The sequence below is a fragment of the Podarcis muralis genome, chromosome 3, assembly GCF_964188315.1.
Source record: "Podarcis muralis chromosome 3, rPodMur119.hap1.1, whole genome shotgun sequence".
In the NCBI taxonomy this organism is placed as follows: Eukaryota; Metazoa; Chordata; class Lepidosauria; order Squamata; family Lacertidae; genus Podarcis; species Podarcis muralis.
The window spans coordinates 23,552,626-23,573,688 of NC_135657.1; the positions used below are offsets into that span (position 1 = coordinate 23,552,626).

The window sequence follows — 21,063 nt, forward strand, 5'->3', positions numbered from 1 at the left end:
TTTTTAACAAAACCACCACACCAAATGAGGTGAAAACTATGCACAATAATGTCTTCTTTTTAAAAAGTTGTCTTAAGATGTAACCTTATACGGTTGCTCTGAAAAAGGGCTTTACATGCAAAATTTATCGGGCACATCCCAGTCAATTGTTTCCTAGTCCTTTTTTTGACATTCCTTCTGGCTTGCTCCAGAGTTAAAAGCTGGTTGCTTGGGCGAAGCTATCTGAAAAATGCCTCTCCACCTACAGCAATCTACACAGAGCAGTGATTCCATACCACTAACATTCACTTTGGCCATTCCAAAGAAGAGTCTGCGGAAGACTTGCACTTCTTCTCCTGATCCCTGTGAATTAGTATGGGGATAAAAGGATGAATGCTCTCTCTGTGCAATGGTTGCACAGCTAGACCACCTAAACTGGAACCAATAATTCAGGTGAGCAGAAGATGGGTACTTAATAACACCTGCAAGGTGCAGCCCCAAAGAGAAAAAAAGTACCATGTTATTTTGATTCTTTTATTATTTTTTAAATCTTCAATTTTTTTTTTCTGCCATGAGACAGGAATGCATGATAGAAATGGCTCAAACATCTTCACATGACACTCTTTAAATCATATTTCATTCACAATTTCCCCCTAGAACATCTACAGTTAACATAATCCCACCCATTTCCATCCATTATCACAGATTAAATTATCCATTAAACAGTAGTTGCCAGCAATCGAAAGCTGTAAGGCTTTTTTTTTTTTTTTTTGCATAATAGAAAAACAACAACCCTCCTTTAGACTACAGCATGAGGAAAAAAAAAATCACGTTAACTCTCTCATTTTACATGGCAACCCCCAGGTAATAGATATTTTCAAAATGAAATGCATTGTTTCATGGTATTCATCGAGGATGAAAAAGAGAGTTATGCGTCCAATAAGCTTTGAAAAAAACATTACTACATAGTACTTTTTCACCATAAGTGTATTCCTTTTAAAGGAATCCATTACACTAGGATGGGAAACCTGTGGCCTTTCACACACGGTTGAACTACAACTCCCATCATCCCTGGCTATTGGCCATGTTGGCTGGAGCTGATGGGAAAGTTCAAGAACCAGCTGGAGCAGCCCAGGTTCTCCATCTGTGCATTACACCTCGACACAATCATCTGCAATCGTCTGCCTTGCCCACTGACATTATTTGGCAAAGCAGCTAATCACACACAAGAGTTCTCCAACACCATTACTATTTAACAGCACAGTTTTAAAATAAAACAAACAGATAAATGGGTTGCTTGGAATCCACGCCTCTCTCCCGTTTGGAGAGAATTATTTTGAGGTTTTCCGGAATGGATGTAAACAAAGAGGAGATATATCTATCTATATATGTATATGCATACATACAAGTGTCCTTTGGGAGTTCATTTGAGTTCTCAATGTTACCAATGATGAATAGATACCTGATCTGTAGTAATTACTCCTGAGAAGATACTAGAAGGGAATGACAGTTCAGATGCACTTTGGAATGGCACAATCACGTAAACGCTTGCACACTTAAGACTTAACAAACTCATCCAAAGTTTCTAAAAACAATTCTAAAAACTAAACTCTAAGATATCAGCACAATAAAAAAAGAAGATCCTATTAAATCAAAACATAAAACAACTAGGATTTTTTTTCCAGAAAACTTTTTTTTTAAAATGTAGGAAACTCTAGGTAATTAAGAAAAACTTAGCCGACAGGATTTTTTTGTGTATTCTTTTTTAAAAAATGGTACTTTTCCAAATGCATAATAAAATGCCATGGCATCCCATAACTGGCCAGGGTCCAGCCATCTCAGAGCTGCAAGATTTACAGCAACTGGGCAAGAGGAATAAAACAAGCACAAAAAAACTGTAGCACGCAGAAGAGAAAAAATACAAAAATATCCTACATAATCCATTAATGTGACATTTACATTAGAGCAATTAAAAAAGGAGGCTGTAAAAAACCCCATTTGAATTTTTCTGATTATGACGGTTATCCCTAGTTTTTGTAAGCAATTGATTTGTTATGTTAATCCCAAGCACCAGATTTCATAACTTAATGATATTCCTCTAACATTGAGCCTCTTCGCGAGAGAATGAGCTGTATCGTCTGAAGGCCAAGTTTAACTTGAGAATCTGAACTTGTGTCATCATGCAGTCAAGTCAGTTCACATCAAGGTCACAGTAGGTGTTCTTGAGTTTCAATATGTCTAGGCAAGTAGCTCCCTGGAAAAGACGTCCTACGGTGCCTGTCAATTAGAAAAACTAAGTGAAGGTGGTTGTCTTAAAAGACCCAACTTAAAATCCATCGTCGGGGAAGGAGAAGTGTTCGTTAATATGAGTTGCCTTAGAGCTAGCTAGCAGCACCCAGGTGGCTAGTAGGAATTAGTAGTGTTAGAAAATTGCATAGGTGTTAATAAAGAAGGCAGAGGGCATGATGCGTGGTCGTGTTGTCCTCTTCGCTTCTTCCTCTCTTTTTAATATAAAAAAAGAAGGAAGAGCTCCCATAAAGAGCTTGCCGTTTTATTGGCTTTGCTGCACTCTGGTTGCATTATGCAGAAGGTATGACTTAGTCCTTCTGGTTGGTGTTAAAAAGTTCTTTCACAGGAGGCTTCCCTCCGCCCCTCGGCATACAGCTGGAGCTAATTCCCTCTTCTCCTCTAGCCCTGGCCATTTGCACCATGCCTCTTTCCGACGGCAATTTCAGAATTACATTTAATCTATGTTTACATCCTACTATCCTGACCAGCTCTTGAACGGAACTGCCAAGACGGGTCCTTACAATAGTTCCATGCATTGAAAACAGAAGATCGGACTAAAGGTCGTCAACTGAAACCCAACAACTTGGGTTGCTCCTAGACTGGAGATGCTCCCCCTTCCCTTCTTGAACCCTACTCCCTTTTACAAAAGTATGCACACTGAGGGGATTTTTTTCTTCTTCTAAAAAGACCATCTTGAACTTGCAGCTGTTAAGACAACGGAGAGGTTTCCTGCTGGTCTTCCGTAATAGTGGATTCGCTCTGCTCCTCGCTTGTTTCGTTGGATGGTTCTTCACCGTTTGGCTCTCCTGGATCCAGACTGCTCCCCTCACTTTGCTCCTCGCTCTGCTCTTCATTGGCTTCCACAGTCTGCTCCAGATTACTCTCCGAGGACGTCGGGGAACCGTCCGTTGCATTTTCGTTGGCTGCCATTCCGTCCAACGGCTGAGCGAGGGGAACGGGGGTACTCGGCTGCACAAAGCTTTCGCTGGCACTAGCGGGCACTTTAGCCGTGCCCATTTCTACCGTGATGTCGTTGTGTGGCAGAGTTACTTTCTCCACAAGTCTCCATTGGATGATACTCATGTCTTTGCCTCCAGTTGAAATCAAGTGGCTGTCGTTGTGAGTGAAGCTGACGTTAGTCACGTGGCTGCTGTGGGCGCTGTATTTATGACTTGGTGCCTGTTGAAACAAACCAGGAAATGACAGTCTGTGCTACTTGATGAGGACCAGGAGACCAATTGGAATAGCAGCTTCATGCCAGCATTTCAACACTGCAAATATACCCAGGAACAAAAATATGCTTCTTACAAGGCCAATCTAAGAATCTCCCAATTTAGAAGGAAAGTAGGGGTGATTCAGGGGAGATTTTCATAGTCTTGAGTTGGACGGTGCTGTTAACAAGGCATCTCAAGCTGGACTCCCTAGATCCCTGAGTCACTCTGTGGACTTAGGTACCCCCGAAATGCTGCATTTAAAAAAAATGCAAAGGCCGACAAAGTTAATACTCTGAGCTCCAGTGGGGCGTGGGTTGAGAGGCAAGGGGGATTTTTCATTTTGGACGACAGGTGTAGACTTTAATCACACTGTATTATTTTCCCTGGGCACTCTGAACCAGTGATTTGGGGAGCAATGTTGAAACACCCCCCCCACTTCTCCCATGAAGCCCAATGAATCTCTTCCCCACCCCCAGCAAGAACAGCTTGCATCCCAATCAAAAAGTGGGTTGGGGGGGGGGGCAAAAGTCCACTTGCACCAATGACCCTGGAAGCAAGAGAATATTTTTATGAGTGGGGAGGAAGGGAGCAGGTGGAGTTGGTGAGCCTTTAGATGTGATACTGGAACAAGTATACCACCACTCCAGTATGAGCACACACCTGGTTCCACACATGCATGTATCACCCTTGCCCCTAAAAATGTGTCATCTAGACATACCTTTGCCTTGGAGCAGGGATACTGAAATAGATGGACTTTACAAAAGTCATCAGCAACTGCTATCACCTTCCTGTTGTGGGACCTGATAAGAGCATTTATGTCTGTCCCGTCTGATCCTTCAGGCCACACTCCTTTAATAGAGGAAAGCCAAGAAATTAGAGTTGTCACCTGCTTGAAGAAATCTTTGCTGATTAGTTGCATGAGTGAGCAAGGCAGTTCTGGAGAAAGAGGCACTGTTTAGATCAGTGTTTCCCAACCTTGGGCCTCCAGCTGTTTTTGAACTACAATTCCCATCATCCCTGACCACTGGTCTTGCTAGCTAGGGATGATGGGAGTTGTAGTCCAAAAACAGCTGGAGGCCCAAGGTTGGGAAACACTGGTTTAGATGATGCAAAGAATGGAATCCTGCAAGGGAAAGTGGCTGAAGGGTGAGGAATATGGCCTAAATCACTGTGTGCAAAGAAAAAGTCGAGCAACCTACCCCTTCCACTACCAATTGTGACCTTTCGGAAGCAGCTTCTTGAAAAAGAGGGTGGGAGAGGCCATTTTCTTCATACACACACTTCTTTTTTGCAACATTAGCCTCTGTTGAAACACTGCATCCCTGCTTAAATAGTAGAGCTAAGAAAGTGCTTCACACTGTGCCCGCTTAGCTTTCCAGAGCACCCCGATTTAAAATGCAAGAAGGGTCATCTTTGCTACTCACCAAACACCTGAAATCCCAGCACACAAGTGTATGTCGTCCAATCTATATCCTTACACTCAGAACGATTCCTCATTAGTTTGCAGCCGGCTGGAATGTCCCCTTCAAAAAAAATGCACAACTCTTATTGGAATCACATAAGCGGCATTTGTTTTAGCTGTTTCTGACATTAAGGGTGTTGCTTTTTCTTACTTTCTTTGAACAAGCATCCAAGTGCATCTTCTAGCATTTCTATAGCTTTAAGGGTATGAACTGAGAACTCATGGGTCTCTTGATGCTGCTGGAGTACAACTCCTGTCCCTGAAACCACTGGCTACGCTGGTTGGGGGAGTTCAGCAACATCTGCAAGGCCACAAGTCTCCCGCACCTGGCCTAATGCAAGCCTGTCTTTCTCACATGGATATATAAACACTGACTTACCAGCAGGGCTATACCAAATATCAGGGAGAGAATGTATACAAAGCTACATGCAGCTACCAGCCAAGTACCAGGGTCCCCAAGTGTTCAACTTCACCCCATTTTTGGAAACGCAGGAGGTTAATGGAGACCCAGCAAGCTGCTACACTCTGCCCGTGTCCTGCCTTTGGGCAGGCCGAAGGGCCATGAAGCACGTGGAGTGCTAAGGAAAGAATGCTAAATAAATGCCAAGTAGCATTATTCCGTTGCTAAAGTGAAGTTTTAACATGCCAGCAGGTGTCTGCACCAGTAAGTGACACAGGGCTCTAATGAGGCAAGGGTGTGTGTTGTTTTTGAAGCCGAAAACCTGCTTTGTGACACATCACACACCAGCACCACTCTCCCCTATAAACTGTTAAACTGATTGATGTCCCTGCAGAGATGTAAGCTATATTTGGAAGCTCTGTTAGCAAGAAGCAGCTCTGAATAATATCAGAAGGTCAGGTTACAGAAGGTCACGCCAGTATCCCCTGTCAGCAAGCGTTTTGCACCAACAGCTTGACTTGCATCAGCTCCCCCCCCCCCCACCTTCCCGCCCCACTGCCTCCCATTATGAATGTTCAGGCACTCCTGTAGGCTGGAGGTAATTACAGCTTTGTACTCACAGTATAGTATTTCATAGTCTCCCGAGTTTGACATTATATACTTATTTTCTGGGGACCAGTCAAGGTGCGTAATATAGCTGGAATGTCCCTAAAACACACACAAACACCAAAAAAAGAGAAAACAAGCAAGCTATCAAAATTCCGATCAGCAGAAAGAAGTATTTCCGCCTGCTTCGCTGTTTAATCCCCCGTTGAGAAGTTCATAGAAACAAAATGTCACGACTGACTGTAGGAGTAATTTACGAAATTCTATCGCTGCAGAGAACCCATTCATTTTGATGGAATGCACGTAGAAGCCCATGAATTGAACTGCATAGGCCCTGCTGATTGCACTCCACAGATACAAATGCTTAAGTTCTTCTGCCTGGTTATTATAGATAATTGGATTTTATGCTGTGTTAAAATTTCACCAAATCTTCAACAAAAGCAAGCTGATGGGATGCTAGAAGATATGCAGGAATGCAATGTAACAAAGGACTGTTTGAAGTGTCTGAAGCTAAATTTGTATCTGGCAAATGGTGAGAGAAAGAACAGCACTTTTCGTCTACAGCAGGTTTAGCTTTTGCTGCTTTGAAGTCTCCCCATGACCTGAGCTCTAAGTAGGTTCAGACCATGGTTTAGCCATGTGCTTAGGCTGTCCCTCCTCATCCTCCTGCATCTCTGATTGCCCTTCTTACTTCTGAGTCAGAAGTAAGTCATAATTTGCCTGGTTCTCATGTGTTTCCTTCTCAATGACAGATTATAATTTACTACTAAATAGGGAGCAAGAAGGGAAACACAGGACTCATCCACATTATGCCACTCATCCACATTATGCCAATCCATGGTCTGGTGTTACACATCTGAGCAGCCATTTACACATTGCAGCAGCCATTTCTGCAATTACTCCAGCTGCAGTTAAAGTGGAAATTGTTGCTGTGAGATTCATCTACGTATAGGCTGGTTCACAACCAAGATTTCCTCATGTGATTCAAAATGCAGGAAGATCTGTCAGGTAGAGGGGGGGAATAAGCAACCGGCTTATTTGAACTAGCTTTTAAAAATGTCCTCAATTGGTTTGGAAGACATGCACCAGGGTTAAAAAGCAAAAGCTCTCTCATTCTCTCCCTTCCCCTTCCCCTTCCCCTTCCCCTGCTCTTTCTCCTCATCCTGAATCTTTAAAATGCTGGAAGCTAGAACTGACATGGGGGGAGGTGCGGGGAGAGAGTTGGGACCACCATTTACTACATCCTGCCAGACATTTGGCAGCTGTAAACATTCCGAGGGGAGGCAGAGAATGGGTGGGTGGGGGGGCCAATTGGGAAGGGGCGCTCTGGAGTCGGAAAATCCCTCTGAGCCAGCAACTGCGATGGGAGAGGTCTGGACACCACATTGCTTCAATAGTTGAAATAGCAGAGTTTTGCATTCCATTCGAAAGGGAAAAAAACCTCCCCTCGGCAGCGACCACAGTGAGAGACATATTACACTTCGCTTCTGATCTACTGTTCACATAGTGAGAGTAATCACTACTGGCACCTTTGGCTAGTAAAACTGAGTGAGTGAACAGGGAAGCTCCCTTTCTCATCGCTAATGACAATCTTCTTGGATATGACAAGGAGAGAGAGAGAGAGAGAGAGAGAAAATGTTAGGAGTTAAGAGTTGTTTGAGTGATTTATGTTGAACGGCCAGACAAGCTTACTCACGTTCAAGTATATATGAGCAGAAGCACCCTGAAGTCCATCCTTACTGCGTAAAGGATGGGGACAAGCAGAGGTACACAGCACATGCAAGAATGCTGGTGCAGGAATTGTGCATGCAGCCCTGCCCCCTCCACACTTTGAACCTTCGCACACCCATAAAAATTCCAGAACATGCCTCTCACTCTGCATATATTGTATTATCACACCTATTTAGAGACCACTTCATGGTATAAAGCCATTGACAGCACACTGTAACACCAAAGCACAAGAACAATAAAACCATTCATACAGACTCTAAACAGAATGAAGCCATTTCATCAAACACAAAATAATTAGGACTCCACAATGTAAAGACTTTGCTAGTAGTTTGCTAAAAGTTTCTGAAACAACCACAGGGATACGGTGTCATCTTGTACACATCAACGGACATATGCATCTACACACAAGTGCGTGCTGCACACAACGTGAAGGTAATATCTGAAGGCAGTGCATGGATACAATGCTGTCCTTGTACACAGAAGATACAGTTTAATGCACAAAGGCCATGTCTCCTTCTGGTGCTAGAAATATGAATTATGTACTACTGTAAGTATGGCGCAGTGTTATAGAGCCCTGACGTCCCCCCTGCCATCTGGACAACATCTGTATGGGCTGACCTCAGGTTTGAACATGGAATGCAAAATTTTATTCTGAATAAGCGCACCAGTTTTCATTTAGATATCCGAGATTGCAAGGGAGATATCACATATTTTCCAGACTCCTTGCGGTTCGAAACACAGAAAGCTTCAGACTTCCCCTCCAATGCCCCCATTTTCAAGGGAGATAGCACAGTGCATTGCATTTTGCATTTCCTTCTCCTGGGCGGTGGGAATGTTGAGCTGGTTGGTACCCAAACACGAGGCACACAAAAGAGCCCTAAACACACAGACCAAACCTATTCTGATCAATGTTTGGAATCCTCGTATTACAGAACAAACAACCAAAGCAGGGATGAGCTAAGCTGAGGCAATTTTACCATGATTCAATATTCAAAATATGCACCCAAAACAATCCCTCTGAACAAGAAAACATTCTTAAGAACTAGCAAGTGAAATAATGGAAACTGAAATTTCGGGAGCCTTTTAATTCATTTAAACCGGGAAGAACATAATGCACACCTTTTTTATGAACTGGCAGAGAAATCAAGAGGCAAGCAATTCAGAGCTTTTCATAGGAATTGTAGTGTCGGAAATGGCTCTCCATTGGACTGTTTGGCTGAATGATTGTCCAAAGCATAGAACATGGGAAGCTGCCTTTAGCAAGTCAGACCTTTGGTCCATCTATCTCAGCACTGCCCACACTGACTAGCAGTGGCTCCCCAAGGTTTCAGAAAGGTGTCTCTCCCAGCCCCTACCTGGAGATGCCAGGGTACCTAAATTTAGGACCTCCTTGCATGCAAAGCATGCGTTCTGCCACTGGGCTGCAGCCCTTTTCCGAGGTGCACAGATCGCCCCACGCGTGACACTGCGTGGCAAAGCATGGCCCTGATTCCATGTGTTGGAACAAGGGCCCCTGAAGAGAATTGCCTGCACAAGAGCAGCTGAATATGTGTAAGGAGTTAGGCAAAACAAGAGTATCCCGTATCTAAAGCAAGTCTGCACAACACTCAGCCAGCGAAGCTGAATATGGGCCACTGGCCAGCTTCTTGATAATTTTGCTGTGTTTGCAGCCTCAGGCAGGCCACAGCACATGTGAGCGACATCAGAAGGCTCAGAGTCTGGGAGGTATGTTTTGGCTGCAACAACAACAGGGCAGAAAGGCAAGAGGGGGCAGCAGCCGTAGAGACCAGGCTGGGAAGGAATTCAAGGCAGATACTGGGGAAAGGGGTCACAGAAGGGACAAGGCTTGGGAAAGTATTAGCAAGTATTAAAACAACAGCAACCCTAAAGCAGGATCAGTGGTGGAGACTTCTGTATGAAAGACTGTCAAGAAATGCCAGGCATCTGTTTGATAAGTCCACCGGCATCCTTCTCTGGCTTCCTTTTTAGTCATGTGCCGGGAATCTTTGGCCCTCCAGATGTTGCCAAACTACAACTCCCATGATCCTTGGCCATTGGCCATGCATATTAGGGCCGATGGGAGCTGTAGCATTTGGAGGCTGGGACCATGGAGGAAAAATAACAACCAAAGTAGTCTGGCAGACAATGAGCACCTGACACACACCAGCCAGCCCTTCTAGTTCCCACCATGTCAAAGTGGTTGTAGCCAGAGGTGCCAGTGTGACCTGCTATACTGTTTCATGACCTTTCTTGATGTCCTAAACAATGTCACTGTGATCTAGTGTCAGCCTACCAGTTTTGACTTGTTTCTCTTGGAAATAGCATCTACAGAAGTACACCTAATACAACACTGGATCCTACAACATAGGATTAAAAATGACCAAAAACCAACCAAACAACCAGGGGAAAGAAAACCTGGAATTCTGTAACAGATGCGCCTGCAATGCATCGTTTGAAAGTTTAACAACCATCGGTTCTTTTCACGAATGATTATGTTAAATTAGAAATTCCCCACAAGGGGGCAATAGATTCTACAGATACACAATCCTCGCGCGCTGGAACAAGAGGATAAATGCTGTGCGATAAAAGTCCGCATCAACCATTGAAAGCAGCGTGAGTCAAAAGGTTATGTGCATTTCCTGTGTAACTTAGTGGAAGCCTGCATTTTTGACAAGCTGGAGCCCTGGTCCCAGAGGATGGTCTGAAGGCACATGGTGCAGGAACCTTGCCGAAGCTAAGCAGATCTGGGTCTACTTAGTGCACGGACGGGAGACGACACAGATTGGAACCATATGCATGCTGCCTTGTGCTTCATCGCTGAAGAAAGCAATTTGGTATTCCTTACTCTGACTAACTAAGGCTCTTCAGAATCTCAGGGGAGAGGCTGCAGCTCAATGCTAAAGCTTTGCATGCAGAATGCTGCAGGTTCAGTCTCCTGCAAGTACAGACAGGGCCAGGTAAGACCCTGTCCAAGACCCTGGAGAGCTGCTTGGAGTCATTGCAGACAAAACTGAGCTAGATGGATCAAAGTCTTGCTCTGTCCTATAAAGCTTTCCTACCCTTGAGTGACACTCCTTCCCTTAAAATTCACATGGCACTCCATCTGTGTAACTGGTAGTCACTGATCCAGAGTTAACTGTAATCTCTGACACCCATGTTCATAACAGTTAATGCACTTAAAAGAGCCCATATTGCATGGGGGGGGGGGGAAGGACCTGTGCCACTGACCCCAACCACATGCTTCCCGCTTTATAACATGATCACAGCTGAATTGTTACACTTCTGCAGCAACGTATGAAGGGAAAGAGCGTATGGGAAGACCCCAATTTTTCATTGCCTTTTAAAAACCAACACGAATCCTGAAGTTAGTGTGCTGCAATGGATCATGTTATGGTTTTGGGTGTGGGTGCGCAACATCAGTTCCTCCTACAAACTTTGTTGACGTTTACCAGGTGGCGTGAGGGCTGTTTGCTCCCTGCCTGTTGAAATTGTGTGGGGTGTGGATTGTGACTCACAAAAAACCCTTTTGGCATCACAGTACCACAGTGAGCACTTATGGGAGCAGTCAGACTTAAAAAACAAATAAAAATAAAAATAAAATAAAATGGAATTTGTCTAAGTGACAATTCGGGGTTTTTTGTGGGGGCAGAAGAAAATATTATGGGGGCCCATGTGTTGCAGGTTAGCCATGCCTGCTCTAGAGATACATGCTACCCCACCACAGTTTTTAAAGGCATTATTAGGATTCCTGATCAATATGTGAAAAATTCCACACTGGTTGCCATTATGTTGCATGCAAAATCCTTTTACTGTTAACAATTCATCCTGCATAGGAACTTACAGTGCACTTTCCATATCTACTGTACTTCCTTCCATTTTCTGTCACTGTGTAGAGGTAAATGAAGTTATCGTGGGATCCCACTGCAAGTAAGGTGCCATCTGCAATGAAAATCAGAAACAAACTGTATGCTGTGATATCCACTGCCGACTGGCATACCAAACATATTCCAGATGTGCTGAGCAACTCCCTCCCTGTATAACATCATCCAGAGCTCATGTGGTGGCCTCGCTGCTGGCGATGAAGGAGGACTGAAAACACCACATGACGCAAACAGCAGGGATGGGAAACCAGATGTTGTTGGAGACCCAAGCCCCATCATCCCCTCACAACCGGCCACATTTGCCGAGGCTGATGGGAGTTGGGAGTCCGATAACATCTGGAGGACCACACATTTCCTATCCCTGCCAAACAGGATAGCCTCTCATAACCCATTACCAAATTGGCCCCAGAGAACTGCGAGGAGAAGGAAGATTGCAGATAGCAATTTCCCCAATTCCTTCCCCTGCAACTCCTGAAAGCCATTTCTGGAGGCTGGGTAGAAGTGGTCAAATTCAGATGGAGGCACCCAGTTTTCAGCATTCCACGTTCCATCAACCCACATTGGTTCCCCGCCCCCACCTACTTTCAGGAACCACAATCTGGCCATAGTGCAAAAAACTAGGAAAGAATCAGGTTTTGCTTTTGCTTTTTAGCATTCAATTAAAAGTCTGTGGAAGCCGCCCTGAGTGGCTGGGGAAACCCAGCCGGATGGGCGGGGTATAAATAAATTATTATTATTATTATTATTAGTAGTAGTAGTAGTACATGGTAGGCAAATGACCATTCCCTGCTAATTTAAGCCTGGTTAGCCAATAGAAATCTGGGCTCCCCTCCTTTTCCTTTCTTATTTAAAAAACCTCCTGTTATGCTGCTCAGGTGTTGTTTAAGGCTCTGTGGAAGGTTTATGCTGATTTTTGTAAGCAGTCTTTGGAAAGGTGGGATACAGATTTACTGAACATTTTTTTTAAAAAAAATATATTCAATGCATAAAAACTCTAAACATGCAGAAAGGCTATTTGGAGTAAGACTAGCATAGCTGGGTGTTCCTGCAGAATGCAGGCATTTTTTCACACTTTGCATTCAGCTCAAGAAGCACCTGTGCTAACTGAGAACTCAGTACTGGATTGTGAAAATATATTTGTCCATCTGAACGCCTTAATTTAAAGCACAGTTAGCCATGCTATGGGCTTGGAACATGACAAAGAGTCCTCTGAAGTGTCTGCAAATGATAATGATTTCCAAGTAAGCTGATTCACACAGCAGGAATGGAAGAGCTGTCCGTGTAAAGTGACAATTTGACAGGCTTGGGGGAAAAGAAGAGACTGTATGTTGACTGCCTCCCACAGAGAATCTCAGCCAAAATCTTACAGCACGCAGAGCTGCATCTAATGGGAGCTCCAGTATACCTCTCCTCGCAAATGTAGCCTCTATGCTTGGCACACTATGACACAGAAAAAAGTTCCTTTTCAGACGAGGAACTCCTGGTTTCCGCTACAGCATGAAAGATATCCTGTGCAGGCTACTCTCAGTCAGTGTTAGAAAGTGAGATACAAAAGTTAGGAGCTAAATGGCACCTTAAGCCTAGGTTATGGGTGCTGCAATGGAGTGTCTAGGCGTGCTTTTCTTATAACAATAATACAAAGCTGAAAATGAATGAACTGCAGCTAAAATATTATGTTCATTTTTCACATGGTCTAGTCCTTCCCCTGCCTGCCCCCCTGATATTCTTAAGAGGGTTTCTTCCCCAGTCTTCAGAGAGTAGCTGGAAGTGGGGAGGCAGAAAAAGGTCCTCCTTTCCTTCCACTCTGCAGTTTCAATTTGAAATCTTAGGCGCAGTACTGAGCCCAGAGCTCAGAAACTACTTGCACTAACAAAATTTCCTGTCGCAAAACGCGCCTAGAACAATGGGAGTTTCGAACGCTGCCCTCAGTATTAGCAGGGCCCCACCTGAGGACATGAATGAGCTATCCAGGATCAGGCTCAAAACAAATGGCCTACATGCCTGGCAAATCAATGGGGCACCTGGCATGAAAGCAGTAGATGGAAAAACTTCCATCGATTCTCCTTCCCCCTAAAATATTTTGCAAAAAACAGGAAATGGCAACTAATAAGAACTGTGCTGCTTCCTGTGGGGGGGGGGAGCTGCCATAGATTACTGCAGCCATCCCAAGTCACTACCCAGCAATATGAAAATAGGTAAGTACATCAAATTATATCAGAGACTTAAAATATTAAGGTCATAAACAACTTAACAATACACAAAGATTATTGTACTGCTAAGGTTGACCCATTCAGCAGCTGTTTTACATGCTTGGATCATAACTCCATAACAAATTGTCCCATTTTTGTAGGCTTGCCATTGCTTATATACCTGGTAGGTTATATTTTCCATCTGAATTAACATCTCAAAATGCTTTATTTAGCCTGCTATTCATGGAGAGAAGCTGGCAAACAACACTGTTGATTCAGGTGCAGCCAAAACACAAGTGAAATCCTTCATTTCTGCACCTGCTTTTACAAATGATCTACTTTGTTAATGCTGGAACGTAATCTGACGTGAGTGTTAAAGCCATACTAAGACCTATGTAATGTTACCTTGTTTGTTTGTTTTTTTAAACGAGAAATCTAAACATGTGTTTGGAAGGATGCAAACACTGAAATTCAGTGCAGGTCTGCCTACCTACTGTGTAGCGCATCACCGAAAGCTGCTCATTGCCATCTGTATGTATCGAAACCAAATCTCTTGTTTCGGCATCTAGAACGAACCACCTGTTAAGAAGAAACAGAAGGGAAACATTCTAGCAAAAGCTATGACCAATTTTTTTTTAAGGCTCTATGGGCTATGATCACATCCCTCTGACGTTACATTCCTAGAGACATGCGATGCTGAAAAATACATTTTTTGCTAATATGTGTTATGTGTAGTACATGCATTTATTTGTGTTATGTTTTTCTGAATATGGCACATTTTTAGTCTTTCCAGGGAGGTTTGCCTGCCACCATCTTTGTGGTCTTTTCAGCATGAAGTGAAGACCTTTCTGTTAGGTCAGGACTTTTACAAAACTTAGGTAGTCTAGGCCTCTGTTTTTGAAACCCGTTTATAACTCTGGGGATGTGTGGAAAGTTCCATTCCATTGTATTAAGGTTACTTACAAGAGGTCTGGAGGACAGAAACACGAGAACAGGCCTTCTCCGCAATGGCTTCCCATCTGTGGAATGCTCTCCCCAAGGAAGTTCACCTGGCACCTTCATTATATACATTTAGGTGCCAGGCAAAAACATTCCTTTTTAACTAGGCCTCTGGTTAATTTGACTGACATCCTATGCTCTTTTAAAATGTGGGGTATTTTGGGGAGGGGGGTTTATTGGGTTGCTTTTATTTTGATTAAATATTTTGTGGCTTTATATATTAATTTTGTTCTGTGAACCGCCCTGGGACCTTTGGGTATAGGGTGGTATATAAATTCAATAAATAATAATAATACTAAATAATAGTTTTCTTTTTTAATGGTTTGAGGTCTAACTCTGTTTTTGATTATTTTTTACTTATCTATTGTAAACTGCCCCAATAACTTTGTATTAAAGGGTTGTATACAATTGCTGTATATGCACTGAAGGGGTTTGGACTAGATCAGGGGTCCCCAAACTAAGGCCTGCGGGCTGGATAAGGCCTGAGGGACTTGTTTATCCGGCCCGCGGTGCCCCCCACCCCCCGCTGCCTGCTCTTACCAGCGCTGCGCTGTGCGGCTGCCCACTTCCGGGTCGGAGGAGCACCGGAAATAGCTTGTGTGCATGCGCAAGCATTCTTTCTACTGCACATCCGGGTCGGAGGAGGCCTGTGCACATGCACACAAGCTATTTCTGGTGCTCCTCCAACCTGGAAGTGCACTGGAAATAGCCTGTGAGCATGTGTATGGGCACGCGCTCCCCTGCCCTCCGGCCCGCCACGCAATCAGCGCTGGAGACACCAGCCCGAAGCGTGGTAAGTTTGCTGACCCCTGGACTAGATGACCCTTGGAATCTCTTCTATGAACACAACATAAAATATATAGAACTGTGATTCTACAGCACACATTGTTACATTTAAAGCACGCACGGAAAACTGAATACTCTTCATAGTTCCAAAGGAACATGAAGGAACGTGATTGACTCAACCTGCCAGTGGCCTGTCATGCTCAAGTTGAGCAAACAAAACTCTCAACTGCAGCAGACAGCGTGGAAGCTGGCAACGTGTAGTGGCTCAAGAGTGCAAGTCGCAGCTCGAATTTCACCTTAGTCCCACCTGCAATATCTGCATGATAGTAGTAACATGTCTGACACCATGCTTGAGGGGGGAAAGCACCCCAAGAATGAGAAAAAAGAGAAACACTTCTCTTTGTGACTAAGCTCTGCAAAACCTTAGTTATGACTCTCAGAAGAAGGGGTAAGTAAAGAAGATAGGCTTCTGGAATAATGCAAAGAGCTAATTTTACAGCTTCGTCCTACAAAAAAGGTATGGTTTCAGAGAACCGGCGCGCTGTGTTATTATGATGGAATAACACAGCACTCAACTTATATCCATATGGATTGATTTTCACCACCTGTTGTGTGAAGAAAACTGTATCCCGGTATGCTGCCACTCATGAACAGGTTGCCAACAAGGAGACCAATTACAAGTAATCGTTAACATCCCATTTGCATGCACTGGGATGCACTAAATTTGCAGTCCACAAAGGTTGGACATTGTAATTGCAGTGCTCTTAAATCTGCAAGGATACTGAATTTTTCTTGGGCCAGAGGCAGCTGGGGCCATTTTACTTAAGCTACCAGAGTGCCATCTATAAATAGTGCGCACAAAATTAAAAACATGGGACAGCAAAACAAAATTCATCTTGACATTTTAAAATCCACATCACGGGCAAGGCTACATAGTTAAGTTCTCAAGAAGAAGTCATCCCTCGTTATTTTCAAAAAGCACTCCCAAGTCTGAAAACCAGATATCTGGAAAATGGCCTATTCCAAATGGCTTGGACCCAATTTGTGGTTAAGGGACCACATGAAAGACATAAAACATGAAGCAGCTCAGCATACCACCACAGCTTGTGAATATGCTGTGTGCAAGATGGATGGAACCAGTGGAAAAAAATGGCTGAAATATTTTCATTGGACAGCAGCAGAAACCACTTTCAATAATATCACGGGGGGCAATGCAAAAATGTAGGTTTCACCTACAGCCAATTTTGTACTGCAGCTGGATGACCGACATGTTTCAGCCTGCTGCTTTGGTGTTGAATAACATTCAAGTTTTTTTTAAAAAATGCCACCGAAATTGCTGGTGTTTGCTTCTGCTATTCGTGTTAAATCCCGACAGATCTAAAGCAGGGAAGGTGCTAATTCTTTATCGAAGGCACACAAAACCACCATACATGCAGTTTGTCATCTACTTGGGATCTCTTACTCACTTTAAATAATGCGGCAAGTCTTTAAAAAAGTGAACTTAATGAAAAGAGAATCTAGCAAAGGGTACCAGGAAGAGGAAAACTGTGTCCTTTCCTAAAATTGATTCTACAAATTGTCACGGATGACGACAACTTAATGCTACAGATTTTAAAGAAGTTTTTGGGGGGGCGGGCAGGGGAACAGGCCAAGCCAGACACCACAGGACCTTAAGTATTAATTTTACATATCTAAGCAAAGGAAGGCAGGGATGTGCAGATCTGCATTCTTCAGTGAATGGAATAGCATATCCATTATAGTTTAAGGAGCTCTGTGCACGCTCATCGGTGGGTCCATGAGAAGCCACTGATACAGGAAGCATGTGTTCCTTTGCACAAGCAGTGGCTTGGTTCCAATAGTCAAGATGTGCAGGAGCTTCAGGCACCTGCACACAACTGCTTCATTCTTCACTTTACACGAGTGAACAAGCCAGGAACCAGTTAACCATCTCTTCATTCCCAACGGTGAATTAAAGTGAATAGTTTCAAAACAAACCAGGATTTCTGGAAGCCGACTTTTACACAATGACTTCATATTCTAGCTTGTTTAGAAGCCATTAATATTAGTTTCCCAGCTCAGATGCAATAGGAAGCTATGGTTAACCGTGGCTTCCTGGCTTGCTTCACTGGTCATGCAAAGTATCTGCATATGGGTGCATAAAACTTGCCCGTATCTTCGCTTATTAAGCTGAGATCTTGATGGCTTGAATGCAGCCAGTGCAAATCTTTGCATTTTGCAGTATCTGCTCCAGAATTTTAGAGTTTGGTTCATCGCTGCACTGCTTGAGTCTCAAGGAATACAGAGCAACCTGGTTTGGGTGAAGCCAACCTATTACTTTGCCTCTGGGCACTTCAGTCAAATGCCTAAGGCAGTGTGTATGTGCAAGCGCACAAGGAGCAGCAGGGCTTGGTTATTCTTGTGGTACCTACCCATCCTGCTATTTTATATTTCTGCACTACAGCTCCAAGATTGCCATTTTACTGCCACTGTGTGCAAATAAAGATTTTGTATTCATTTCTATTGGCACCTGTTGGTTCTTGCCAATTCACCAAAGTAAGTGAGGAAATAATTGATGTTTCTGATGTAACCATGCCCATTACCATAACCTCTGTGCAGTTCACTCCCGTGGACACATATGCAGGATAAGGGTTCACATGTGCATTTGCACAGTCATGGGAGCACGTCCGTGATCTTTACCCCAAACACATAAATCAGTTTGCATTTCGTTGCTAGCCAGAGAGGACATTGACTGAGTATGTTGCTCCCATCAATGCAGCATGTTGATTAGTGCCTTCCATACATTAGGCATGGCTAATGGAGGAGCATTAACGTGAATCTACATTATGACTGTTGGGCACAGATGAAGTTGCCAGGGACTCTATGGGTGTTTTGCCTTAAAGTATGGAGTTCTTTCTTTTTTTGCTTACTGTGCTCTTGATGTTAACCCTAGGACAGCACAGAGTATTAACTAGTTATATGGGTGCAATTTCAAGCATAGCTCCCGTGATCTTAGCTGCCAGATAATTAATTTCAATCAAGACACTGAAAGAAGCAGCTACGTTTTCCTGTAAAAAGCAAGCAGAGAGCGAATTTAGGTGTTAAGTTCACTTGAGGCAGTATTGTTTGCAAACTATTTTTTTGTTATGAATAGTGTGTGCATGTGCTGTCACGAACCTTTTAAAGAAGTGGGTGGGATAGAAGGATAAGAGATTAACCCCATGAGATTAATTTAAAAAGAAAACCAGCAATCCCTTAGACCCCTGGTCAGCCCTGTTAAAACTTACAAAACTTGGGCTACATGTCTGGCACTGTCCACATTTGAGACAATGAATGCCCCAAAGCTCCTACTTTTAACGAAGACTGGTGCTCTTTCATTCACTTGATACATGCACGGAAGGTGTCTGCTTATACAGACCATGACTCCGTGAAATGAATTTCCTGTATATGAAAATCCAGCAGTTCACATGCAAAGCTCCGTTGGAGCTTTTTATTACTACAGCTGGGTTTCGCTTTGGGGAAAATATACATTCCTCGAGGATCTCTCATTTCCAAGTGAAAACGTAGGCAGCAAGCAGATGGTAAACTAGCCCAGTAAAGTTGTAGCAGGCTGTGAAATGTTGGGCTTGGCTGCAAACTAAACATTAATACTTTTGATTGGTAGAAGAAAATGAAGAGGGGAAAAAAGCTACTCCATAATTCTCCAAGCAATAACGAAATCGCAGGTCTCTGGGGAAAAAAATCTCTTATGCTTGGCTTTGTAGAATTGATGACTCAATTGTTAAGCAGTTGATGGATGTTTGGCAGTTTGAATGCAGAGCAAGCATGATAAATGCCTGTAGGGCTGAAACAGGGTAAAAAGACAACATATATAGGTGTTGTTGTTGCTTTTTTGCAAGGTTCATTGGCTCCCTCTTGACAAAATTTGAATGGGATTGCATTGTAACATAGCACTGTGCTGATCATCACAATACAGCCCTTCCTACCCCCTCCCAAGTATTCAGTTCCTCCAGCCTACAGAGAAGACAAAATTTTCTTATGTATCAGCAAAATTGAGTATGGAAAACAGAGTCCTCTTATTTGGGATAACATCTGATCTAAGGAGTTTTCCTTATTATTCCCAAAGACGTTTGCATTTTAACTACCATGAAAAAACAAAGGATGACAATATGAATACAAGAGATCTCTAGCTGGAGTAGGTCAGCTTTGTTTTGCTTGCGTAACGATAAATTCCATTGGCTTAAATATATATATATATATAAACGTGTTAATGTGTCACCATTATATTTTTATGTTCTCTTCCCCCCCACCTCCCCAGAGGAGGTTACATACCTGATATGTAGGGAAAGGAGAATACATTGGAGTGAAACAAACAAATTACTAGAACAATTTCCTGAGATATAATAATCGCATTTGCTTCGCTTGAGCAGAGGGACAAAAGCATTTACCTTCCTGAGTGTGTTCCTATTGCTACCACTGTTCCACTTGGATGGAAGTCAGCACAATGTCCTGGTTCCTGAAAGAAACATTTTGGTCTTACGATTTAGGCTGAAACCTAGTTAACATTCACACAAAAACAACATATATGCCAAACTGCCTCACCTGGACTGAAAAAAAAAGGAAAATGGAGCAAGCACCACAGTTCTAACTTATGAAGCAAGATGGCCAGTGATTGCTACAATATTTATTGTCCTCGTAGTAAGATTTGAATCAATTAACTCTTTCCCGCAAAAATAACATTTCCGAAGAAATTAGTCACTCAGGTACCCTGATGATATGGAAAGAACGGTACTCCAACTCTCCATGATAAGAGATTCAATAGAAGAATACAGTATGGGGATGGGGAACCTGTAGTCCTCCATCTGTTGTTGGGTATCAACCCATCAGCTCAGTCAGCGTGGTCAGGGATGGTAGCAGCTGTAGTTCAGCAACATCTGGAGGGCTAGAAATCTTAACCGTCCCCTAAAAGGTAAAAGTAAAGGGACCCCTGACCATTAGGTCCAGTCGTGACCGACTCTGGGGTTGCGGCGCTCATCTCGCTTTATTGGCCGAGGGAGCCGGCGTACAGCTTCCGGGTCATGTGGCCAGCATGACTAAGCCACTTCTGGAAAACCAGAGCAGCACATGGAAACACCGTTTACCTTCCCTTTGGAGTGGTACCTATTTATCTAATTGCACTTTGACATGGTTTCAAACTGCTAGGTTGGCAGGAGCAGGGACCGAGCGACGGGAGCTCACCCCGTCGCGGGTATTCAAACTGCCGACCTTCTGATCGGCAAGTCCTAGGCTCTGTGGTTTAACCCACAGCGCCACCCCTCGTCCCCTACCTCATGCCTAATTTTGAAGGGGACAATGCAAGAGCGTCTTCACTGTCCCTAATTACTAAAGCACAGTATATGTGTGTAGTGCAAGGAAGATACCAAGCTTACTAGCTTCAATGAAGGGGAACCGTAAGTAAATGAAAAATGAAGAAGAAACTTAGGGTTGCCTTCAACTAACCCTTACCCAGAGCAGACCCAATGAAACTAAT

General features: G+C 43.5%; 1 protein-coding gene across 10 annotated transcripts in view; it reads right to left on the reverse strand.

Moving 5' to 3' along the window:
- Positions 1-499: 499 nt before the first annotated feature.
- The window catches only part of EML4 (EMAP like 4), a 158,653-nt gene continuing 138,089 nt past the window's right edge, over positions 500-21,063 (reverse strand). For all 10 annotated transcript variants that reach the window (XM_028724780.2, XM_028724776.2, XM_077925549.1 and 7 more), the window contains 7 exons: positions 19,982-20,049; positions 14,242-14,330; positions 11,523-11,620; positions 5,965-6,052; positions 4,907-5,005; positions 4,201-4,331; positions 500-3,447 (listed from right to left, as the gene is read on the reverse strand). In XM_028724780.2, coding sequence (XP_028580613.2) covers positions 2,977-3,447; positions 4,201-4,331; positions 4,907-5,005; positions 5,965-6,052; positions 11,523-11,620; positions 14,242-14,330; positions 19,982-20,049 — 1,044 coding nt within the window. In that variant the 3' untranslated portion in view covers positions 500-2,976. The remainder of the gene's footprint in view (positions 3,448-4,200; positions 4,332-4,906; positions 5,006-5,964; positions 6,053-11,522; positions 11,621-14,241; positions 14,331-19,981; positions 20,050-21,063) is intronic.